Source organism: Panulirus ornatus, chromosome 68 (genome assembly GCF_036320965.1).
Source record: "Panulirus ornatus isolate Po-2019 chromosome 68, ASM3632096v1, whole genome shotgun sequence".
NCBI lineage: Eukaryota > Metazoa > Arthropoda > Malacostraca > Decapoda > Palinuridae > Panulirus > Panulirus ornatus.
The window spans coordinates 11,666,311-11,693,386 of NC_092291.1; the positions used below are offsets into that span (position 1 = coordinate 11,666,311).

Genomic DNA, 27,076 nt, shown 5'->3' on the forward strand with positions numbered 1-27,076 from the left:
ATATATATATAAGACAATATAGAAAGGCATAGTGCGTAGGAGTGCAGAACGAAGGCTTGGGTAAACAGGCGGAACTTCGAGCTCAGATAAACAACCTGCCTTGCTCTTCCGATATACCACACGTACCTGGGCCAGGGTAACTAGCCGGGGTTCCACCTATGGTAAACAATGTCTAAGGAGCCAACACCGTGCAATCCCTCTGTTGCTTTGTTGCACGACTATGTAATTAACATGAAAATCAATAAGACAAAATTGTAACAAGACCTCTGGGACGCTCTGTCTTACGCTAACTACGAGGTGAAAGATATACGCAAAACATTTCTCTACCAAAGATAATTTTAATCCTGTCGCATACCAAACGTCACCAATGGTTTAACCACTTGGGTACGACGTAATGACCCTTGATCACAACGATGCAACCGTTAAAACACGACGTAACGACTATCTGCGCTCTATGTTCTTTGACCTGACCTTAGAGGGTCAGGTCAAAGGCCACACAATCAAACCCAAGAGTCGGACACCCGTCGTGCTCAGATTAAACGTCCAGTGGCGACAAGTGAGAAAGACACCTGACAACACACACACACACACACACATTCTCCACTTGCTGTTGGCCGTCTAACTTGTGAGGAGGATGACGGGGAGGACTTTGTAGGGCTGCAGTCCTCGCGTTGCTGCTGCTGCTGCTGCACTCCCAGACGTGTGTGGCGGGACGGCCACCCATGTATAGCTTGCGATGCCATGCATAACGGCCACGGAGGGATTGTGGTGGAGTGGGGGGTTTGGCACCATGTCACGTCTGACTTGACGCTGCATGACGACAACGGCGGCAGCAGACACCACCTGTTTCCCCGATGATTCATTGTGGCAGACGACATCGGAGGGGCTGTACCTTTACCCATCGCCATCGTATGAAGTGAGTGGCTTATCAGAGTGCGTTGTCTGCCCAATTTTCCACACTCGGGAGAAGGACGGCGCGACCCTACGACATAACTGTGCGACCCCTGAGCATGCCAGCCTGGCTATCGACGTACCCTTTTATGGATCACATCAAAAGATTCGGCCATGATACACAGGAATATTACAGTTCTGTTTCAGAGGTTAAAACTGCATGAAAAGGACGTTCCGAAGTTATGACCTCTCTGACACTCGCACATAAGACGGCTAATGCCTTAATTAACTGTGGATTCTATCGTTCGTATCAGCTGCAGCTTGTTAACGCCACGCACAAGCTTAGCTTTTGCACTCGCAAGACCCTCACCGTAAGTGTAGTTTATGTTTGATGCTTCCAATGTCCTGGACTCCAGCAGTAACTGTTCCGTTGTCCCTACAGAGGGTCTTCAGGTCGTACAGACCATGTCTAACTAACGCAGTTAACGCACCAACTTGACATAACCAATACCCGCCTCACGCTTCGATCGTCAACTGTCCACGCAAGTAAATTCCTCTCATTACTACTTGGAACTGCTTGTAAAAACTAAATTAAGGAATAAATAAAATAATAATAATAATAATAATAATAATAATAATAATAATAATAATAATAATAAGGTAAGAAAATAATAGAAACCGATTGCATAGTGGCTACACGAATATGCAAGTGAATGATAGAAGCTATGACGACCTCGCAGCACTAAGGTCCGACACCCATGTGAACTGTATTACATGATGTTGACATCATCATGAACGGTTATGATCAGCTTAGATCGCTTCTAGTTACAGTCTATCGTTAAATTATTAAAAAACCCATCATCTTGGTATATATATATATATATATATATATATATATATATATATATATATATATATATATAATCTCGGGGATAGAGGAGAAAGAATACTTCCCACGTATTCTCTGCGTGTCATACGCAACTAAACGGGGAGGGAGCAGGGGGCTGGAAATCCTCCCCTCCCGTTTTTGATTTTCCAAAAGAAGGAACAGAGAAGGGGGCCAAGTGAGGATATTTCCTCTGTCTCAGTCCTCTTGTTCTTAACGCTACCTCGATAACGCGGGAAATGGCAAATATATATATAATCACCCACTGATCTCTGCTTTAGCACGACGGTATGACAGCCTAGGTCTGCACATAACGCCTCGAGTTCCAGGATGAATGTCACATTATCATCCCGAAAGAAGTTAGAGTCATCGAGTCTATTACGTTTATTCGACTTTAATTTACGAAGAAACTCTGCCAGCACTGTCAGGTCACAGTCGTTATAAAGCAGACTTGTTGTCCTGCTGCCAGATATCACTGGAGGAAACGTTAATGTAAATCTGGCTTGTAGCGTCTAAGACCTGCATTGACAACAAGAGATAACCATTTAAAAGTTACTCAGCAACTTGCTGATTGAAAACCATTATTAATTTGCAAATAATACCAAATATAAGTAAAGAAATTCGGAATGGGAGGAAGAGGGGTCTAGCGCGATCGATAGAGGAAATGGTGTCTGGGGGATTTTGTAAAGGGAAAAGGGCGTCTGGAGGTGTCCGACAGAGGGAGGGTGTGACTACAGGGGTCTGGTCTGAGCAAGAGACGTTTGGAGGCATTAAAAGGGGTGTAGAGCTGCTTCGAGGGTTCGACACGAGGAGAGGGGACGCCTGGAACCCTCGAGCGGGTGTTATGCTATGTCGAGAGGCCGACAGGAGGGAAACCACAAGGAAAATATTTGTATGAATTATGTTGTCATTTTGCAGCCATTCCAACCGGTTATTAACACCATAAGCACGACAGAGTCGCCCTTTGGTATGATGGCGTGACCTCCACCTCAAAAGTGTCTACGTACCATCGTGCTGGAGATTTTAATCAGCATAAAAATAAATTCCTTTAAAAAAAAAGTAAATGCCATCCTTTCATACGGCTTCTATTGAGAGAAGGTGACATGGGTCTTGGATCAGTGTTATCATTCAAGGAGCGGCACCCACTTGTATACTATTGATGATAAGGTTACCACCGTCCCCTTCCCTGCCAAATGAACCGGGAGAAAACGGGTCCAAGTTGGACTACTCCTGGCCAGAACTGCCAATGTAAACATTCATACCGACTTCACGGTGCACGTCTCAACTGTATACGCCAATTACAACGTAACCCGAGTCTGTAAAGACTTTATCAAAAGTAACGAGGGTAAATACACGTTTACATTAGTTACTATTATTATTATTAATATTATTATTATTATTATTATCATTTTGCTTTCGTATGTATGTATATCAATTTGACAGCAAGAATAATCATCCGTTGTGTCATTAAATACATCGTACTTCACGCAATAAAATGACATTTATCTGTTAGTGATAACTGATAAAATGCAACACATCACTAAAACCCTATATGTATCAACAAATAAAGGAATAATTAACAAGAAAACTTCAGTTCCAACATTTGCATTTTTCCATTGCATTTAACATTGTTAGGCTGCACAACGAGGTTGGAAACTAGTTGTTATTAATAAGAAACCATTTTTTTGTTAAATTCTAATAAGACATGAACTTCTACAAACATAGTAGCCAACTGTTTCTAAGCTTTTTCAACGGCAAGACCTTAAGAGGACTAAGTGAGGCATGCTGAGAACAAGTGGCAGGTATTGACCGGTAGCGCGCTACGCACCCGACCTAGATAACCAGGCCATGTTTATTTTCTTTTCGGGACACACACGCACACACGACACCTGTAGCCTGCATTTCTTTGAAGAATTATCCTCTATATTTCAGTTAAGAAAGCACTGGCGCTGTGCCTAACACATTTTCCAGCCAACTCGGTCGCTAGTCTAGGCTCAGAGAGACCCAAGTCATATCATCAACAGTTATAAGACAGGCGTCATAAAGATTTTGACTGCCGTAAGAATGTGGCCTAGAGAGCCCCACCGCAAGTAAAACCCCGAAACAAACGTGCAGTTCTGAGCCTGACTTACATTTCTCCCATTTGAACGTACACCCAACGAGCTTCAAATCAGACATATAGATACCACAAACTCTCGTTTACAGCTTGAAATCAGACATATAGATACCACAAACTCTCGCTTACAGCTTGAAATCAGACATATAGATACCACAAACTCTTGCTTACAGCTTGAAATCAGACATATAGATACCACAAACTCTCGCTTACAGCTAACTCTTTTGTTCTCACTGTGTTGCCCTGGACTATCCTCGAGTGCTGTAAACATGAAACGTTAGGTGAGGCGACTGAGAGGTTGCTGTGCTTACTGCATCTCTGTCCACCAAACGACTTGACACAATGATAACGACTCTCCGATACACCTCCCCGACGTAAACACCCCCACACGTCATCATCAGACACATTCAATAATTCTTCCGGGTCCTACTAACACTATCTCACATTCACCTCATCACCGTCTGTTCCCATTTCCCCATTTGCCACCTCCCCCTATGCCCCCAACTGTGCTCTCGTTTTTCCTAGCCCGGTGAAACAAAGCTGGAGGGTAAGGGGGGAAGAATGGTGTGAGAACTTCCTAAGGGTACAGTCATGGGTTGGCGTGAGGGCAAAAGCTAAGGACGGGGTAACATTTCTGCCGGAGGTGGTGTGGAAATGTTGAAAGAGTGTAAGGAAGTGAACCCCCCCACTGACGTGGGTACAAATGAATGTGGATAACGAGAGGTGGGCGACGACTATACCAGTGCTTATGCAACTGGTCACGGAAAGGAGGAGGAAGCCAGAAGAGTGCCTCGGAAGGAGCTGACAGTGTGTGTGTGTGTGTGTGTGTGTCAGCAGTTTTGCAGCGGGAAATCTGATATTAGCGATAGATAATTTAAATGCAAAAAGAATTAATGTGGCAGCTGAGTGTATGATTAGGAGGCATTGAGGGTATTCAGTAATGTGAATGGGGGAAAGATTGCGGTGTTGTGTGCTGACAAAGGACTGGTGTCTGGGAACACCTGGTTTAAAGGGGGACATGCATAAGTAGTGGAACGAGGAGGAAAGATGGTAAGCGCGCATTACTGGATCCCACACTAATTAATAAACATGCTAAAGTGAGACTTCTGGATATGCATGTGCTAAAGTCGGTTCCTGGATGAAGCAAGGGTGAAGATTCTTAGACGCTTTTGGAAACAAGAAAATTATGTAGGAGAGAAGATGGCGGTGAAACTGAGCACACTTGGATTAATGAAGAGATTGAGTAACAGTGGCAAGGGGAGAAAGTGTGTTAACTGAAGCTAGGGGAGCGGGTGAGGGGCGGGGGAAAAAGAAGTCAATTGGCAATTATATCTTGCATCAGCACGGACATCAACTGTGCCCAGACTCCGACGACAGCCAGCAACTAGTAACTCGGGGTTGGTCTTGTGCACTTCTCTACGTAACCTCGTTACGAACCGTAGCCGTGAGGCGGAGAGGCCCTGGAGGAGGATTGGCATAACCCCCCCCGACCGCACATGATCCCCTTGGGATACGTGGGGCAGGCGCGGGGCACTTGGCGGAAATGTCAATAAATGTAAATTTCGAAAAACTCGTTTGTCACTTAAGATAGTCCATTCTTTGATCAGATGCTTCCTTACTTTTAAACTTTGTGTCCCTTTTTCCCTAAAAAGTCTCTAGTTTAGAAACTGGAGACTTCTGAGGAAAAAGAGGACAGGACATTTTCTGTGAGATTAAATGAAAATTTCTGGACATTTAAGAAAATATTTACAACGACAAATCTATGTACTGCCGACTCATATTCATGACCTCACACGACTGCAGAGGGCGTGTAGCCTCCTGCCTTGTCATTGTGCCCCGCATCTTGGCTGCGCGCAGTTCCCTGGGTCATATACGAGTTCTCACTCCTTCTCACTCCATCAGCCAGGTAGGTCTGGCATGTGTGTCTTCAAGCTGACGATGGCATTTTGAAATTTAAGATCAATACTCCTGTTATGGTTGTGTGTGTGTGTGTGTGTGTGTGTGTGTGTGTGTGTGTGTGTGTGTGTGTGTGTGTGTGTGTCAAAAGGAGGAACATGATTACGTTAAGAATGTGCGAAGATCTTGCTGGAAGCAGTGTCAAGTGTACGCTTAGGACAACAATACCTACGCAACCTGTTACTGCGTGAAGGCACCAAATATTGTAGAAAAAAAAAATATTCCGTGACCCCCTGATGAAGTCAGATTACAAGGCTCTAGACAACACTGATACATCAACAACAGTAAAATGTGAGTATTGATTACAGTGAGGTTTTGCTAAGGCACGTGTTAATTGGCCTCATATCTGACCTTTCCTGATGAAACGTTAAGGCTTAACTGTGCAAACCTAGCAACCCTGGTTAGCCAACCCCGCGTTTGTTTCTAAACCCATGACAGCTACTTGTTCCAGCCAGGGTCTGTGCCGTCATCTGTCCCACAGTGTCTGTGCCGTCATCTGTCCCAGTGTCTGTGCCGTCATCTGTCCCACAGTGTCTGTGCCGTCATCTGTCCCACAGTCTCTGTGCCGTCATCTGTCCCACAGTGTCTGTGCCGTCATCTGTCCCACAGTGTCTGTGCCGTCATCTGTCCCTCAGTGCCTGTTCCATCATCTTCAAGAAGCAGTTTTATGACGCGCATCGCGCACTTGTATTTCTCCCTCTCGTGTTTCATGGGCTTTCAGACGCATTTAATTCACTTTCCAAAAGTCAGGAATCTACTTCATATCTGAACCCCAAACCCCAGTGTTTCACAAATACCCACCCAATTCCCAGCACCTCACAATGTACGTGCCCCTCGTTTCATAACCTTACGAACCCCATGTTTCATAACTTAAGAACTGAAAAATCATAAAATCATAAAATTCACAGAAACCCAATATCCAAAATACCTTTCATAAAAAATACTGAAATCTTTCTCAAAAAAAAAAAGTGCTCAGAAACCAAAAGAAAAACATGCGGTACTTTTACGATAAAACCCACACACGTTTCAACCATCTAAAACGACGCAATCGCAGCACACAGTCTCCGCCTTGCTCCGACGAGCATGTTTCCCGACGTGTTCCGCCATTTCCCCACCCTTACACTCGTCCTTTCAAATGCAGTTCCTACCTAACCTAACCTACGACCAGTGGAGCTTGTCCCAGAACAAAAACGATCCTTCCTGTGTGTTACAATACAGGAGTACGATCCTTGCCGAAGGTGATGATGCGTTGTACCCCCTAGCGAAGTGAAAAGTTGGTTCCAAAGGTAAAATAATAAAGCGCATTGTTTACTCTTCCTTAACACCTCTTAAAACTCCCATTTTGTTCATGCGATACCAAATCCGCCCCTCTCCCCAAGAGTAAACATCGCCATATTTACCATCTAAACACGATATTTCAAGATGAAAAAAAAAATGTCTGACGTTGCTCAAAAGGCGTATATCTCATGACCCACTTTCTCGTGTATATTCTGTCCCATGCCTCCTGGCGTATCATTCAGAGCCCTAATGAAACGCCAACACTACAGTCAGAACGCCACACAAAACTCCAAGATTCTCAACTTCCTGGAAGGTGGTTAGCCCCCCCCCCCCCCTCTCGCCCCCACCTCCTTCCACAAGCCTCAGAAATCAAAGGAACACACCCCTCCCCATCCCCCAGGTGCTCCAACAATCCTGGCCGGTTGGCAGATACTGTGGGGTCGAGAGCACACTTGGGTAACAGCGCGGTTCCTCCTCCTCCTCCACCATGTTGAATGCCTTCATTTTGAGGTATCAATTTAAAAGATGACTGGAGTCTCACGCTCACTCGAAAGCCGTTCTTACGAAGGATTTAACGGAGAGAGAACCTGCCTTCTTCATTCCCCTTTCATACGCCTGTACCACCGTCATACGTGATATTTCTACCCGACGTAGTTATGTTTGTGGCTGCGTGAACTAAAAAATACACTGTTGTCTACCTTTAAAGCAGTCCCTAAATAAGCTAGCGACATAAGCTACCTTTCTCTCCCGACCCCCTTGCCCGCACTAACCCACAGGCGCTCCACTTTAATTACCCTTAAAAGCAGACAGAAAACAGAAATTCAGCTGAATGCCAGGCAATATCTACGAAAGGGGGGAACGTTGTTTTTCAGTGCTGTAGAATTACTGTGGGCAGAGTTCAAGCAAGATTAAAAACTATTTCACCTCATAAGTATGACACTACGTAGGACCCTAGACAGACCATCAACTGTCTTCGAAAAACTTCTGCACCAACCACGTCAAACGTCACCCTCAACCACATGAGATCCCTCTTCCCTGGGATGCAGGTCGCCTCCACATCGAAGCCATTCGGGCAGGTAGACCCCAACATGAACAGCCACATTCCAGACAATGAAAAATCTCATTAATCTTGTCCTGGCCTTTGACCTGACCCTTGGGAGTCAAATCAAAGGTCACCCCCATCATATTGAAGGGTAGTTTCGTCATGTTAAAGGAGTTGGTATATACCGAGCACACGTGTGGGGAGGTGCACAGCTTATACACCTGCAGGTGTGAGCCTCACTAGCACACAGAGCCAACACAGGCAGGCCAGTGGAACCCTGCGCACTGTGTAAACAATAAACACAGGCACTGGTTGACGCCTCGAGCACGGCAGTACAACCCTGGGGGTATGACGGCCTGCTCTAGCAACTGACATCTAGGGACGAGACCATTATACCATAGGTCGTATTGTCATGCTCAAGGATTTCTCTCTCTCTCTCTCTCTCTCTCTCTCTCTCTCTCTCTCTCTCTCTCTCTCTCTCTCTCTCTCTCCATGTTGTTCCCAACATCCACTGCCTCGGTCATATATAGGTTCCCCTTAACGTACCGCTATCCTCCGTGTCTCACGCGTGTACTTACGTCCCCGGCGCCACCATACAAACACAGCTAGACACACTCCCGTGACCTGTAACACCTAAGCTCCCCGACTCCTGCCCACATTCCTCCCACTCATTCACCCCCACCCCCACTACTCACGCCCACACTCCCGTCATGCACACTCGCTCCCCTCCTTCGTACATCCCACTTGTATCATACACACTTGCCCAGCCTCCTTCATACGCCCTATTATACATCTCTTCCTTCATGCATCCTTTTTTGTGTGCCTTACACATTAGCTCCCACTACGTGCACACCACTCCTGCTAATACACACTAGCACCTCTCCATGCACATCACCCGTCATACACACTAGCACCCCACTCCCATGCACACCAATCTGCCATCCATACTCCCTTGCTACGTCTACCTATTTTTCTTACAAGGACGCACGCACATCTCATGTCCCGTCTCATCAACCTTGTTCAGCTACGACAAACAGCATTTCCGTGACAAAGTCCTTCAACATGGTGAAGAACTGTAAACGTTATGTCACCGTGAGAACTGGCACAAAACCAAGCCAGTGTTAAGTGTAAACTAAAATGTTAACGTTTGTTAAAAGCACTATCTAGACAAGTAATACGTTTAAGTCACAGTGACCCATACCAGTGTGATCGGGAGTAATCAACTAAGTAGGGAGTGTTTTTAGTAGCCTAGCCTCCATATGATGTCATCGCCGGGCGGCCCATGTTTATGTAGGTCACGTGACCACGCATGCCTTATGTTCATCCTCCGTTATTGCTCTAACTATTACCCGAACGTAGCTCATCTTTTATTCAAAGTTCCCAAGATCACTGAAGATGAAAATTATCACGGTCCCAGTTACCTTGCTGTTCTACACAACCGGAAAAACAACAGCGCTACATATGTACCCCGTGAAGATCCCGCCGGGGTTGATAAATATTACATTAGTATCAAGAGAACAAGACAAGCTTCAGTAAGTAACCTTAGACCTTATGACACTGCATGACTCATAAATCTAGCCGGAACCATTCGTTATATCTCATACCTACTAAGAACGAAAAAAAAATTACTGTAAACAACGTATTTCGACGTCATTCTCACAATTAACATGCATAAAAGATGATAAAACACACAGGATCCGTCAAAAAAAATAATACAGTAATTCCCCACCTTCACAAGTCCCCGAGTAACACACTAATCGTCAACTTCCTTGTATCAACGCAGCCACATTATTACAACTGTATTCTCCCAGTCTTTGCTGATGACCAACATCGTTTTTATTTTCTATTTTTCTTTCCTCCCAAGAGTGATGTAATCGCGAGGAGAAACAAGCTTGGTGGAGTGCACTCTACTCCCATGATGTGTTGCCACTCATGGTACACACATATGCGGGCGTCACCATATTTCATCAACACGTAGCTAATCACTAAATGAAATGGGACACTACTATTGGGTGTTTGTGTATTACAAAGTATACGATAATCAAGGCGATATGACTCAAATTCAATTCTCAAACATGCACTTTCCCCACTGTGGCCGCTAAATCTAACGTGTAACACACACACACACGTCCTTTGATGATGTTTACTAGATATTTCCACTGGTTTCCTAAATACAGGAACAGTGTTTCCAGAAAAGCAGGTGGGCGTAGCAGCCACGGGCGAGACGTGAACCTCGATTGCGACCCCAACTTTCTGCAGGGTCACCTTACCAACTGTTGGTGAAAGCGAGAGTTGTCTGCCTCTTGCCATTTGCCACCGAACGCTCCTCTACACACAATGTACGTTTTCCTCTCAAGTGTTCGGTAGGACGTTCATTCCACTTGTGCACAGTGTTGGCAAACGAGTAATAAACGTCATAACTAAATTACTTTAAGTCTAGTTTCAGTATGTATATTAAATGCACACAGATTTTTAAATTATTTTTTTTTTTGTTTACGGATTTCAGCCTCTTTCAAACAACTGAACTGTGAATACTCGATCAACAGTAGTTTAGCTCTTGTACTATGATAACATGCACGTTTTTTTTCCCCCAGTTGCGCACCTCACTTTTAGGATGTGAACGCCATGACGGCCAACGTCAACTGACTAGTGAGACAGCGTGCATGTTCCTTCGACCATGGCGCACTTTTGCCGGAAATTTAATTTCGCTTTTACTATTCTTGGGGTAAACGATACCAAAATCGACAACTATATCAGTAGGATTGTTGGCATACGATTTACCTTTGGTAAGCCAAACCCCAAAACATAGAAATATTAAAGATAACGAAAATAATGACGATGAACATTGGTTGATATCTTTCTCACCTGCGATCCAGTTGGCTGGCGCGCAGGGGGGTAAGGGGGGAGGGGACTAAAGATAATGACGTCACAATACTCTGTACTACCATGGTTATATCGACTGTTGTTTATGCACGAGTGGCGAGTTACCACAGTGGAATAATTGAAATACACGACTAACATGGACAAACCAAATTCAAATTTCCAGTCTCTACGAACGATGTTTCCTGACCTAAACCGAAACCAAGGACATTAAACATAAAGTATCGATCATTCCAACCCGTTTTGATTTTGGAACAATACATTTTGTAAAGAGAACAGCGAATTAATGATTATTACGTCATCACACTTTATCGACGGCCACCAGGATTCGAAATCCAACCTGAGGTTGCTGCTTCCGGTCGAGAACACCACCGGAAGTGAACGAAACTTAAAGGAACTTTCGATCTCCCGCCTGAAATTATTAGAAATAAGTACAGGATGAGTTACACTGTATTGAATCATCGTTCATATAAGCCAGTCACCCCTCCGTATGCACAGACCAAACAACCCCCAGGAGGGAAAACGGCCGGGAATTCTCATGGCTGTGCTCCACGTTGGCAAGTGTGCGAGAAACAAGGGAACTTCTGCTCCTACGGCCCGAGTTGTGCCGGCGAAGGTGAAGGTGGAAACCCTGACAACCACAGATGACCAAGGATATCCTCGTCACCCCCCATCACCCCCACACACACTATACATACGTCCAGACATACATACATGCAAACACGGACGCAGTCTAGTGGGAACGCGCGCGCATATATACATCTAAAAGCACATGCGCACAGCACACATGCTCGGAAACACAGTTGTCCACACACACACACACACACACACACACACGAGCTAACAAACTCACAATGGGAGCCTCAGGATGTATAACTCCCTGCCGGTAAAGTACATACAGGTTCATACACACTCGCTTACAAAAGTCAGCGACTTAGACGAACATTCTGGGGCTTTGGGGAGGCTGCATCCTACCCTCCCCGGAAGGAGGTGAAGGTCACGCAAGTTCACGGGTGCACGACAGCACCAACCAACCAGCGCCACACAGTCGATCACACGGTGGCCTCCTCACGTCAGACCCGGCCGTAAAGACGATTATCAGCGGGTCCTTACGTAGACCGAGAAGAGGAGTAGTGCAGCAGAGACCGAAACACTTCGGGAGGATGAGTGGACCCGCTAACCTTGGCCTAGCGACTGTTGACGCTCGACTCCTGACCTACTATAGTGACGGTGGAGGTCCCCCGGATAGTCATCAGTCACTCGACACTGGGTGAGCACCATGGCGCTCCTCCTCCTCCTCCTCCTCCTCGTCTGAGAGCACACAAAATAAGTGGTAACTTACTACTGACTGGTATTCTTAAGCGTTATCATGGATGACCTCGAATCATCGTTACCAGAATACGAAGGTAATTGAGTAGGATCTTGATGGGTGTGGTACCGGGTAGCGAAGACAAGGCAGCTACAGGATCACCTTAGTTTACTTTCCCATCCACACACACACACACACACACACACACACACACACACACATACCCACACCAGACACCCACATGATGTATTTATTTCTATTTTTTACTTATACCAGTCAAGGCATAAGCAAATCAATACCCCATCTCGGATGAAAGGTAAAATGACGATTATGAAAAAAGAAAGAGAATTTAAGAAACAAAACTGCGTTTCCTTGGGTGTTTGTAGACCTGACACTGAGGAAAGGTTACAGGAAGAGGGAAAGAAATGAAGAGAACACCATAACTTCGCTGTTCATGAAAATAAAAGGTATAACGGTCAGTCCTCGAATGGATGGTCTCCACACACAAAGTAAGGGAAGCAGCAGCCACTCTGATTCCGCGGGTCCAGCTTGGGACACACATGGGGAGCTAACGTGAGCAGTGACCGAAGTAATATCTTTAAAATAGGGAAAGAGTAGCACCAACACGACGGTGGACGTAAGGGATGGCGGAAGGTGACTGTAGGACAGTCAGTAAAGGTGGAAGACTTTTAGTTTTCACTGACTACGAAAGAAGTGAAAGATCAAGCGTTCCACATATGAGAGGAGTACCTCATATTGGGGCGAGTGAGACATCTGTAGACGTGGGAGAGCTGCTTACAAGATTGCTGTGGCACCAAAACAAAAACATCAGCTTTTTAGGAAGCGGAATTTTCGGTGTCCATAATGGGGGTTCTGCGAGAGTGATGGATATGGTGAAGGCAAACATGTTTACGTCGTTGCAGGAGTGAACTGCAGTCTTTTGATTTTAAGTAAACGGAAATGAGCAAGATTCACAAGACAAGAGGTAAAAACTGCGTTTTTGCATTGTTGCACTTTGCCAGGTCACACCTTCCTCATTCCATGCTGCTGCTCAGGAACGAACTGAGATATGAAATACATCGACCGAGTATAAGATAACGAGCATTGGAGTCACGTGGGTAGGGAAAGCGACCTGAAATATGAAGAGTGTAACGGTGGGAATAAGGGTGATCATGGTTAAAGATTACAGAAAGATGATCATTTATAGAAAGAAAGAAGAGAGAAAGCGACTATAGAATCCTTAGGGACACCAATGTTGACACTGTTTAAAAGTCACTGCAATGACGACCGTGATGGAATATCTAGCAAGGAAGCAACGTATGAAAGAACAGATGGAAGCAGGAAAGCCAAAGGAAGAACGTTTAGAGAGCAGACACTCGTGTCACACCCTTCAAATGCTCTGGAGATGCTGAGGGCCACAGGAGTCATCAGAATCACAGAGACAGAACTAGAGGCCACTCACATAACACAGATCATCTGTAGACCTGTAAGCAGTAATGGCAATATGAGAGGAGGAAATTAGATTATATATATATATTAAAAAAAGGTGAGTTTCTGAGACTTTGAGGATAGGAGAACAGAGCAATGGGACGATAGTTGGAATGGTTAAAAGAACGGTCTCCCTTTCTTGGTGATGGGCTGCACGCAAACATGCTATCGAGAAGCAAAAGCGTAAGCTTTCAGAGACACGAGACAGACGAGCAAGCATCGGAGCTACGGTTAAAGGGGCATAATCCCTCGAGGAGGAGGCGACGAGGTGCGACTCCAGCAGGATCGTACTCCTTACCCACTGATAAAGAGCAATCGGAAGACGTTTTACGTGGAAGGCATAGGAGAGGGAGGGTATGGCCCTCAACCGGAGGGTGGGGAGGGCTGAAACTAAATGAACTATCTAAATCAAAATCAAAGGGCGGTGAACAACAGTAGCTTTCCCGGTTGGCGTTTGATAGAAACTGATGTGGGAACGAAGACGAAAGGTCGAACCGTAGAAGTTACTGGAAAGTGTTTTCATTAAGGACCGGAAGGATTTATCCGAAGTTAAATCAGCAAACTTTACGTATTACGAGGTCCTGAAAGACCCTACTGAGGACGGCTTTATGTTAGGATTCCCAACAGAAATGAATGCGGAATGTGAATCAGGAGACCATTCAATCACCGACCATATATATATATATGGACCCCTTCTACAGAAGCTTCTGCAGCTTTAAAGCTGAGCTACAATCAGAAGCGCCAGGCACAGACGAGTTATGGCCTCATTTGAGTATAATGCGCTCAAAACGGATCCCCCGCAGCGAGCCAAGCCCCTGCTCGAGTGGGCCACACAGGCATTCATGCAAGAAAAAATCTAAATGACTCACCATGTGAGGGATTCAGTTACCCATATGAGTCACATCATGAAATACAAGGTTTGTTTAGTCGTGACCAACGAGATAATCTTCGCTATCGCCTTTGTTTTGTTTTTTGTTTTTTCCGCTAGAAAAATCTTCTGGAAAACCAGCTTGTGAGCGACGAGTGAGAGGTGGCGCCTGGCACGGCCGCGCGTGAGTCAGCCTCCCTCACCCCGCTGCACGACACGCCTACACGTAGTGCATCTTATCTAAAGTATATCCAGATAATGGCGTTAACTTCAATGTACTTCCGGATGACGTCGAAGAGTTAAAATCTACAGGGAAATAAAGGTTCAAGTAGCTTTATACCCATGATGCTATCTAATTTACCTAATGTACCATCACAACCTCAGTGATTCTCCTCACACACTGATCTCCTGTCTATATAACTGTGTGATGACCGTACGCATAACGAGTAGTTTTAGAAAGTGAATAGAGAGGGGGGGTGGCGCCCTCCTCTGCAACTTGCCCCTACACTGCTTTACTATCCATCCATATCGTACCTCTAACTAACGTCCAGAATACGTGGGCCCCTCAGCCCACCCTAGCTAGTACCTTGGCTAGTCGACATCACTGTTGTCCATATGTATCTTTTACACTGACTGTAAAGGACCCTCGCCCAACCTTTTCCTGTCCACGTCCATCTTGTGCTGTGCCACTATTTATGTACCGGATACACAGGGGGGCCTCCTTGACCTGTACTACAACTGGTGCGACTTTATGGAGCGCCTGTAAGTGTGCTGGCCAGGAGAGAGAGAGAGAGAGAGAGAGAGAGAGAGAGAGAGAGAGAGAGAGAGAGAGAGAGAGAGAGAGAGAGAGAGAGAGAGAGAGAGAGCAAGTGCCTGGTAAACAGGTCATCCAAGCCATAGAGCTCTTCAGTGCAACAATTACCTGAAAACAAAGACAGTTACTCCCCCTCACGCTCCAGGTTGGTCGTCGTTCCTACCTTGGCGTCTAAGATGTTTCTGGGACGCTAGTCATTCCTACGTCAGACCTAATGATGTGATGTGGTGCTTAGAGTGGCCGGTGAGCCCAGGCCACAAAGGTGCGGTGAGGAAGGAAAGAACCGGCTGCGCGCTAAGGTTGTGAGTCATAACCACAGTATGGCCCCCACCTCACAATGGCACTGAGGGAGATTAACACACTCTAGACCAAGCTCCCCTACCTCACCATGAGGACCCGAAGTACTTTAACATCTTCCAAGCCAAGCCCCCTATCTCACAATGACGCATCAAGGACCCTACCTCACAGTGAGGCATCGGAGGTGGTGAACACACTCCAGGCCAGGCACCCACCTCGCAATGACACACCAAGGGAGGTTAACACACTCCAGGCCAGGCCCCCATCCCACAATGACGCACCAAGGGAGGTTTACACACTCCAAGCCAGGCCCCCACCTCACAATGAGAAACCAAGGGAGGTTAGCATACTCTAGGCCAGGTCACCACCTCACAATGAGGAACCAAGGGAGGTTAGCATACTCTAGGCCAGGCCCGTACCTCACAATAAGACACCGGAGGAGGTTAACACACTCCAGGTCACGCCCCATCTCACACTAAGGCAGGTGGAGGTGAACACACAAGCCTTTGGTTAGTCTGCTACGGTGTTTAGTCACACTGCCATGAATATGGCGATGTTAAGTTTGGTGAGCCCACACTGACATTTAGTTTCGACCCCAAAGCTTTTTTTTACATTTTTCTACTGAGCTATCCCATCAAAGCGATTGCCCACCCCACCGCATATGAACCCAGTCTTAAAATTCGTGTAAATTTGAATCGGAAACCACTTTTTTCCCCCCCTGGTATAACGCCCTACCTGAAAAGAAAACGGTCACAGAAAACGTGTCTAGTGGGAAATGCACAATTTCCTCTCGGGATCAACACAGCGGATTCTCCGTCATCAGTACATTTACACTTGTCCCACACAGGCATCCCTCCCTCCCTGCACACCAACCAAACCTCCTACACAAGATATGGGGTCTCACTAGTTTAGCACACCCCACCCTCCCCGTACTGTATAATTACACACACACACACACACACACACACACACACACACACACACACATCAGAGAGCACTAAGACATCAAGAAGAGTCAGTAACAGAATACTAAAGGGTCTTGACCAACATAAGGCTTCTACTATTCAACTATTCAACAATTCAACTGTCCAAAAATGTCGCTGAAGAACTACGAAGAAAAGGGGCATGCGACATACCCAATTATTAGGGGAAATAAGCCTAGAATGACAGCCCTGTCTCCTTAACGAATGAGGTCTGTAAGGTAACTGCTGGAAATACTCAGAAAGTCAGTGGATGACTTGTACAGAAGAGGAATTACCTGAGCGAGTAACATTATGGTTTCGGGGAAAGGTCGTGTGTAACGAGCCTCATACATTTTCCACGAAGTATTTACTTTGTCCAAGACAAAAGAGAACCCTGGGTGGATTGTTTACTATCTAGACAGCTAGAAAGTACCTGACACTGTAGTTTAACGCTCCCTCCTCTTGCATATTAAATAAGTCATTACAGCTGGGTAATTTTACTCACACACACACACACACACACACACACACACACACACACACACATGGGCTTCCGTGGTGTGATGGTCATTGTTGCTTGCCATGATTCACTAAATACAGCATTACAGCTCTTGGGTATGATGGCTTGGCCTCTATCCCGACTCTGTCAAGTATAATGCACGGGAAACAAAGCCTATCATCCACAGCCAATCTCCTCAGACCACTCCAAGGATATACCTTCAACTTCCCCGAATCAGCCTTAGTGATAAACCTGTTGCCATACCCGATACGTCCCACTTCATTCTCTTCCATACTCACCTCTGCCTCTCCTGAACGTTTAGGAGACCCCGGTACCCTAAAGCCTCTTTCAAAGTCTTACCATTTCCTTCCTTCGTCTTGCACTCCCCGGTACGGTTGCTGAAGGTAAGGTTAAAAATTCTTCCCACCACCGTGATCTCTTCCATCTACCATCACCAACCCCCTAACCCAACCCCCCTCCTCTACCTACTACTACTACTACAATCAACCTCACCACCGCTTTCACCGAACCCTCCCTACCACGGGTCTCACCACCCCACTCAAACAATCACCATCCAAAACACCACCCACACCCACCACCACCACTCCTTCTCCACCTGCTGCCTCCGTCTCCCCAGGGGGAGGTCTCTGACAACAGGCTTGGTCCTAATCACACCGGATGCAGCCCGCCTCCTCCCCTTCCCCACACGCTCTTCATTATAAAAGCAAGATTCTGCTTCTTACTTTAAAGGTGCAGTTACTTAGCTACCAGTCATGTCGCATTTAAGACTCTCTCTCTCTCTCTCTCTCTCTCTCTCTCTCTCTCTATATATATATATATATATATATATATATATATATATATATATATATATATATATATATATATATATATATATTTCTTTTCTTTCAAACTATTCGCTATTTCCCGCGTTAGCGAGGTAGCGTTAAGAACAGAGGACTGGGCCTTTGAGGGAATATCCTCACCTGGCCCCTTTCTCTGTTCCTTCTTTTGGAAAATTAGAAAAAAAAAAAAACGAGAGGGGAGGATTTCCAGCCCCCCGCTCCCTTCCCTTTTAGTCGCCTTCTACGACACGCAGGGAATACGTGGGAAGTATTCCTTCTCCCCTATCCCAAGGGATATATATATATATATATATATATATATATATATATATATATATATATATATATATATATATATATATATATATATATATAATATAATATAATATAATATAATATAATATAATATATAATATAATATAATATATAAACTAATACAAAAATCCAGAAAACACGAAATAAATTAGACACGGACACGGTCGACCTACTTCAGCTAGCAAGCCACAAAGTGACAGAATATCACCGCTGTATTGCTGGCAAGGCCAGACACGGCAGGTCCAAGACTCAGGTGATGTAATTCGCCATCTAGGTGGCGTCACATGAGCAACGATTGTGAAGCGTGAGACATGAAGCAGATAGCTCCATCCAGACGTGTTCCTAGAGCAGGAGCCGAGAACCCTCATGGATGGATCACTTTCTACACTCTAAGAGGCATGTTTGCTTCGACCATTAACTGTTGACAGAGTTAGTGTCCCTCATATCAGCGACTTTTGTGTCAGGGTTACCTGAGTCACTCTTCGACTCGCTACAGAAATTAGAATCAATGTGATAATAATGCTAAACAATATCTAAAAAAAAAAAGCTACAAGTATCCTTATTGTATAATTTAAAGTTTTCAAGAAAAATCGCTTTGAAATATTGGAGAGCCAATTTTCAATTATATGGTATTTCTACCGCTGACAAAATCTATTTCACACCCTTCATATTCACTATAATCTACTCTTCGTTTCTCATACGCTTAACAAAATCTACATTTTGACAAAGATCCGAAATTTTACGAAAATCCAAAATAGATAGGGACGGAGACAAACAATACTCCATCATGTTTCATGAACGAATATTCTATCAACAGGAACGATTAAAAACTCCAGATTAGTGAGTGGCCTGTGATTCCCCTGTATCTTGCACCCGTTAGCATACCATTTTCATACTTGTAGTTTCCTTCCTTAAGGAGGTAGCACCACGTACAGAAACAGCAGCCTCGTTTGCTCACATCCGTTCTTTATATGTCATGCATAATGTACAGACACTACAGCATACCATCCAATTCCTAGGGCTGCTTAATTATCAAGGAGGGTGGTAACCAACCCAATCAACGAGCAAGGAACTCGAACCTACACTTAGTCTGACGGTCTATCACATTTGCCACCCTGTCAACAAGGAGTCAAAGTTGACTTTCTTACACTTCATTGAAACACTTATCAATCTTCGATAAGGAGAAAATACCTACAGCAAACATCGAAAAGAAAAATATCAAACTTGGTAATTCCAGATAAACTTTAAACTGCATAAGAATCGCATCCACAGTTGGAGAATCTGTGCTCCCATTAAACATGAAATCATGAAACAGCTTGGAAACTCCGAATCCGAGTGGCGTCACAGACCGACTCGTTTTGTCAGCTAGCTTCTGTTTACCGAGTCATATTTATTAGATTATGGAACAGGCTTTCCATGTGGCTGGCCAAGTTCACCTGTGTTGTTACATTCGCCGGATCTCTCCTGTACGGGCCCTTATCAAACTAGCGGCCCGTTCACCGTGAACTCCATGGTGAAGTCTGCAGAGCGTTGCTTCGCTGTCTTTCTGCATTTTACAGTTTCGTGAATGGAACAGCACAACATGCTCTAACTTCACTCACAAATGCAATTCCCATAAGATAATCGTGCAGTCCACTAGTTGTGTTACATCAGTTTTTTTTTTTTTTTTTTTAAGATTCTGACTGTGGACAAGAATACAAGCCAATCTGCTCCAATGATCGTGTTGCTGTTTGATGAGATGCACTACATTAAACAGGTTATGCCTCAACTGAGACCGCCGATACAACATCCACACCGTAATATATACCTACATGTGATATTCTATATGTACTATTCACCTAAGACTAAACTGCCCACTATTACAATTACTTTCAACAAAAAAACAAAACAAAAAAAAAAAAAACAAGGCTGTTAATCTCTAAAAGAAATAAATGCGTTTATCTGCTCTGTCAAATGACCTGCAAGGAAGTTTCAATGTCTGGGTTTCTGTGACTTGTAATTTATTGAGAAATAATGTAATAGCTCAAACATATATACAGGCACTTACTGTTTACAGTTTCGCCACACAAGTCATTTGGAATTCTTAACATTGCAAAATTTTGAGACCCATCCCGTCTGCTTGTTTATTTCTTGATGCTGTATTGGCATTACGTTAGGCCTACACCTCTGATGATGTATATTAAAGGAACTTCTTAATGTTGTCACAAAGAACGCCAGCTTACACCATCATTTTCATTTTTCTTCTTTTTCATTACAGACAGAACCTGTGGTCAAACCAATTATAATTCGCTGCTCTCTCACTATTACGAATCCAAATAGAGCACAGTAAAAAAAAAACGTAAAGTATTTCTGAATGGACAATAGCAACTTCATAAAATATGTTTGCTCCCTGGTACAGCATAAAATGTTATGGTCCTTCGGTTCAATGAAAAAGCTAAAAACTGAGCAAGGCAAAGCGTTGCTAAACTGGCTAACAATGAATTAAGTCTGGCAGGTGTTAGTGAACACAAAATACCCAGAGCGACGAAAAACGTGCCAACAGATTTATTAAAGTCAGCAGAGCTCCCCCACCAGCAGCTATCAATATCGAGCGTGCACGGTTAATTTGTTTCTGAATCAGGTTTCTTGTGTTGGTATAGCGGTTCTTTTTAAGGGAAAAAAAAAGAGATAATGATAAAGACAATGCCATTCCCAAAACCTAACTTAGCTCCCTAAAAAGTGTTTACTGCAGGTGGATAGAGTTCTGACTGTATGGAATCCTTCGATATATAAATTTCGTCTATATTTATTTGTTGCGCGCCCAAATCAAAGTAACGTAATGTTATATATGTATTAAACACCAATCTTCCTAAATAGTACGTAGGCAGAAAATTGAGACGCGATCTGTTAACGCTCAAACAGAAAACTACATAGTCTTCCAATGCAACAAACAGCACAGCATTAATATCTATTGTAGTACTGCCAATACGTAAAATTCATTAGCAAGATGCATTAGTTGTCTAGCACGGTGTAATAACACTGAGTGCTATCTTGATTTACGTGAATCATTGCTAAAAATTAACAAAAGATAAGAGATTATCACTTCCTTTGTGAGAAGAGACACATCGAATCTAACCTCGTATTTGAGAACAAGAACTCGCATATTGCTTACCTGTGAAAGCTTCGTTCCAAAATTCCTGTCCTTGGTCTAACATTTTCTTATTGTTTTTCAAAAGTGATGCTGTCCAATATGTAGTAAAAGCTTCCCGTACTGAATTCACTGCAAACACTTCGACGGCATCAAATATTTGCACATATTTCCATATAATATTCCCTGTTGTCAAGAAAATTTTACTTTTACATAAAAAGTTTATAACATTAAAATAAACAAATTTTCAAAATTATGTATCAAGTGAAGTCCACTTCACTAATTAGTTACTTATTTCTCATTTTCATATATACACATATGTTTGCTGTAACGATAAAGCTACTAAGAGAGTCCAGCACTGTGCACAGCAGGTAGGTTTGCCTTGAGTGAAGGCAACAGAACGGGCTTAGCAAAGAGTGACACGTCACTCCCGCAGGCATTCTTTGCAACTGTCACACATCCTGGCAGAGAGTGTTACGCTCCACACAAGTTGCCCTTGTGCCAGTCCATGCAGCACTGACAATGATGATATGATCCCCCTCCTACTCTCTATATCTCTCCCCCTCCCATTCCGCCTCTCTTTTCCTCGTCGCTCTTATTTCTCGCTTCCCCTCCCTACATATTTCTCTCCTCTTTAATTAAAAAGTGCTGCCCATCGACATCAGTATGAACCCTTACAAAGAGAGGCTTTAAGCAACCCGAGAAATTCAGAAAGAATCTGATAAAGAAAAGTTACCAAGTAATTCTAACAAATATCTACATGAATGCTATCAACACACACACACACACTTTTATAATATATTTTGTACAATCGCATGTTTACCAAATGGCGTCCTGGCCACGTCTCTTCGTTGTATATCATATGACTTATATTTCTCTCGTGTCTCCCCTAATGATGTGATTATCACACGAAAGTGCACTTGGGAACTTATCGTGTTTCATTTTCCCCGTGGACTCATAGGAATATATATATATATATATATATATTCCTACCTTTTATCGTGAAATTAGTTACACGTTATTATTACATTCCTTACACTTACTAGAAAAATTCCAGACACCTATTTTTTTTTTTCATCCCACGACAGAGTGATATAAATGGGGGACAAGACAACAGAAAATGTGGTTAAAACAAGGAAAACGTTAAGAAATCATCAGAACCTATGTCAAACCTCAATTCCCCTAGCAGCAGAGATTTACCTTAGTTTTCAAATCGTCAAAATATACCAGTAGCTCCCACGACATGGCAACGCACTAAGCTGCCGATCAGCCTCCCCAGAGGCAATCATTTCATGTTGGTGTATTTTAATCTCGGCTGCTTACAAATGATAGGAATTTCATCTTTTAAACTGTCTCATTTCCTTTTATGATAATTCACCAATTTACCTTCAGTTTCACAACCTTCCCTAATATCATCAATTACAGTCCAGAAACAAAAAGGATAAATTACACAGCATCCGATAATCTTGTCATAGTGCATGGAATAAATTGCCAGTTTAGCCACGCATCGACATATGTATTTTTAGGTACTGAGTAATTTTGTTCTGCAACATTACTGAAGTATTTCAAAAATGCGCTTTGCAGTGAGCGTTACGGAATGTGAATTGGAACAGTAATTCTTATTCTGGGGTTTTACATAAAGCGATGTGGGTTAATGCAAAAATAAAACTTTTGTAAACAATCATTACAACTTATGAAAACCACTTTATCTCCCATGCAATCGCAATGTATCTTAACGTTCAACATTCTTGTTAAAATGCACTAGTTACGCCCATAATTTACCAAGGCGTTAATTGCCGAAGAATATTAATTAACGACAGGTCGAGCAGTCACTCGTGCAACAACCAGATCTCCCCACACACAGCCATTCCATGCCATCCCCACAAGCAGACCAATTTAATTTTGGTGTATTTCTACCATACCTATCATATACAAAAGGTTGTTAGTATATCTTCGTACATTCTGATGGTTTTCTAGGTGTATTAACCTACTGTTACATTAAATGTCACATTTTCCCCTGATAATCAAACCCTCAAAACCATAGCCTTAATACTGTTGAATGTAATCTCCAAATCTCAATCAGCAATTCTTACTGTATTCTCAAAATACTACATAACATTGCTGAACAAGCTTGCTTAGTATCAAAAGTGATTACTGATGAATGTATAAAGTGTTAAGTTAGTTATTCGTTGCTGACTTTTCTAGAATCTGTATTCTTCAAATCGATAATAGGCTTCGCTTACCAATTTGCAAGAAACTGCAATTTTCGCCGAGCAATGTACACAAAAGTACCATTAATGTATCTCATGTTGTAGTTCTTACCTGTGTCTTTGTTGATCAGTGTTCCGTAGGCATTATTATTCATTGTACCCTGCACTATGGAGGAGTGAGGATTCTGCAAAACACGACTGCTCAAAGTTTCTGGAGCTGCCATATTTGATTGTGTTGAAGTTGAAATAACACCTGGAAATTCAGACTTATATTAGCTATTCATCTTCAAGTCATCTTTTACAGTATGCCTATATTATGAACTTTCCTATCCTGTGCCCGTAAAAGCTGTGTACCTTGCCTGTGAAAGGTTAGCGAGACATCCAAGTGGTATTGCAGCAGATCATGTTCGCCATCGCCGAATGCTAAACAGTCAGAAGAATTGGGTCAAAAATTATAATCGAAAGATAGGAAAGTGGTTGCCTTAATCACAGTATAAAATGTGCTGCTTGACAGTAACGCCATCTATTGAATTTCTAAAAAAGCTCGTCTCACTCTCAGATGCCAGATACTTTCATATGCGAATTGTTACTAGATACTTCCAGATATTCAGGCAAACATGGCTTGCACCACTATATACATTATGGAGGTATACATGTTGATATTTTCATCTGCTACGTTCCATGCCATGATTACATTAGCTTCATCTGTTTCACCTTTTATTATATTGTCAATGACATATTATGTGTGTGTGTGTGTGTGTGTGTGTGTGTGTGTGTGTGATATCAAAGTCACACAAAGTATGTATAACACCGCTTTGAAGCTCATGTAAAGTTATTCATTGTCGTAAAATAATTCTTACCACTTTCTTTGTCGTACTTTATTTTCATATTGATATGAATTCAATCCCATCCGACGTAAACCTCACATAGCTCCTCTTTAACTGAATTTGTAGATATTAAGGCAACGCCAGCTAAATTCTTTTGAAACAGCAGTGATTTCTTTTCCACAGATCTACAATGAGCTGCACAGTATTACATCATGTCGAGATGTGCGTGAAGGATGAAAGCAAAGTGTTAAAGCTTCTGGTGGATGGATTTGGTTTTCATCCCATTGCTTACCGTGTAACTCCTCAAGCTCTCAAGTGGGTTCTCAGGAGTGGTAATTCAGTCTTTATCGTCACCAAAAGGAATTATCTAGGATGTAATAATGAAAATCATAGTTTTAATGTTAGACTGGCCAAAGAACATGATATTGCTAGCAACAGCAGAAATGACATTTTGACAGACTCAGGTTTACAGAAAATGAATGATTACATGGAACAACATCAAACTAGAAATCATCACAACTTTCAAGAACCCTCTAAAACTCAACAGCAAGAGCACTGGTCCGTATTCTGTTGTCGAGATACTACGAACCACATCATTGACTCGGTATTTAATGTAGCATTGGTAGTCAAAGACGTAGATGTTATAACCAAGAAAATCAGGTCAGAGGGAGGGCAGATAATTAGAGGCCCGGCCAATATATCTGATGCATTTGGTCACGTGAGGTACTCAGTGGTGTCTCCTTGTTGCGGTAATGTAATCCACACACTGATAGACACAAAGAATTATAAGGGAAACTTTTTACCGGGCTATGAACCTGTCGCAAAATGCTATACAAATAAAACAAATGGTGTGGAGGACGAGAAACATGACATGAACTGTATGACTTCTTGTAAGACATGTGATTCCCCGCCAGTTATGCAAGAAATCAAATTAAATGAAATTTCAGAAAAATTGCATTTACCCAATTTCAGTGCACCATATGATATGAATAATATTCTCAGTTGTGTAAAGGATAAAGCACCCGATACAACAATGATCCCATTCACAGCCTATATAGACCATGTGGCCATTGTGTGTGATGCTGGAAAATCAAGTGATTTAATTTCATGGTATGAACGCTGCTTTGGAATGAAGAGATTTATTACTAATAGGTGAGTTCCTCTGTGATAATGTTTTATTTGTTTTTCTTCATGTTCTTCCTCATTGTCACTGACTTGATTCTTGAAAATGCTTAACATTTCACATATGCTTCACATATGAGTGTCACTTCCATCATTCTTCCATGAAATTGTAGTTTTTACCCCCCATTGTTGTACCTCTTTTACACATGACATTATTTTATTCTTGAATATCAGTCATCTTGTAAGTATATCAATGTAGATGGAAATATGATTATAAGTGAATTAATAATTCCTTTTCTCTTTCTCAAGATCCAATTCTTGATCATTTCTGTGCTTCCAGCCTTATTTTAGTCGAACACTGTTTCATCCACCTTCCATTTAGAACTTGTTACATAGCAATCCCATTCCTTAACCTTCCATTAGATGCCACTTCATTTTATATATTACATGATTTATTATCGAGAATTACTTATGTTAAGATCCTTGATAACACAGGGGTTACGAGTATGTCTGAACTTGTATGTAAAAACAAATAGTATCATTCATATGGCCTGATATTTTCTTTTTTGTTGAAGTAACATGTTAATGCAACCTTAAAAGATCTTTATCCAATATTCAATCATAACTTTAGCTGGGTATTAGTTGCGTAATCGTCTCTTGAATTATTTTTAAAAATACATACTAATTGATTTATACTAGCATATATTTTAATGGCATACTGAGTCATTCTGTCCATCCACCTTACAACATTTGCTTTTCATTATTCATCCATTCTGCTTTCTTATTCCTCTCTCTATATGCACATCATTTTCCAAATACAAAACTGTTGTTCCCCTTGAAGTATTCAGCTTGCATCTAAGTATTCATTACTTAACATGTTTTCTTCTCTTCATCTTCTCCTGTCTTGCTATCGTTTAATCTGTTTTTCTTTCTATTTGTATATCATATATGTTTTCATGTGCATTTTCCCTCTCTGCTCTCTCTCTCCCTTACTTCTCCTGCGTTCCCTTTTGTCACCTTCATTCTGGTTGTTGTCATCATTATCTCTAATGGACAGTCAAGAAAGTGAAGAGGATGGGTTTGTTCTGGGAGGAGATATTGGATTACGCCTCAAGGCCCTCGAATACTGGAGGTGTGCTGAGACAGGCCTAGGTCCTCCTTCCGCCACCACAGATGAATTTTCTCTGAAACTTGTAATTGCTGAGGCTTTACCAGAAGTCAGTAAGTGCATAAAACTTTCATTATTTTTATGCATTTATAACAGATTTAGTATATCATACAAATAAAGCTGAGTTATGCTTGAAGACAATTACTGCAAATTCTTTTATGAAAAGATATAGGTTT

General features: G+C 42.8%; 2 protein-coding genes across 8 annotated transcripts in view; one reads left to right on the plus strand and one right to left on the minus strand.

Annotated features, from left to right (window-relative positions):
• Nucleotides 1–24,158, minus strand: part of Pi4KIIalpha (phosphatidylinositol 4-kinase II alpha) — a 64,670-nt gene extending 40,512 nt beyond the window's left edge. Inside the window, exons 1-2 of one of the 4 annotated variants that reach the window (XM_071659412.1) lie at nucleotides 24,138–24,158; nucleotides 23,896–24,036 (exon numbers count right to left, since the gene is read on the minus strand). In XM_071659412.1, the coding sequence (XP_071515513.1) occupies nucleotides 23,896–24,007 (112 nt within the window). In that variant the 5' untranslated portion in view covers nucleotides 24,008–24,036; nucleotides 24,138–24,158. Of the gene's footprint in view, nucleotides 1–10,771; nucleotides 10,840–21,597; nucleotides 22,002–23,895; nucleotides 24,037–24,137 lie in introns of those variants that run through there. The other 3 variants (XM_071659415.1, XM_071659413.1, XM_071659414.1) reach the window with 3 other exon arrangements.
• LOC139747292 (4-hydroxyphenylpyruvate dioxygenase-like protein) overlaps nucleotides 1–27,076 on the plus strand; it is a 42,720-nt gene that overhangs the window by 11,315 nt on the left and 4,329 nt on the right. For all 4 annotated transcript variants that reach the window (XM_071659407.1, XM_071659408.1, XM_071659410.1 and 1 more), the window contains exons 2-3: nucleotides 24,794–25,762; nucleotides 26,790–26,953. In XM_071659407.1, coding sequence (XP_071515508.1) covers nucleotides 24,801–25,762; nucleotides 26,790–26,953 — 1,126 coding nt within the window. In that variant the 5' untranslated portion in view covers nucleotides 24,794–24,800. The remainder of the gene's footprint in view (nucleotides 1–24,793; nucleotides 25,763–26,789; nucleotides 26,954–27,076) is intronic.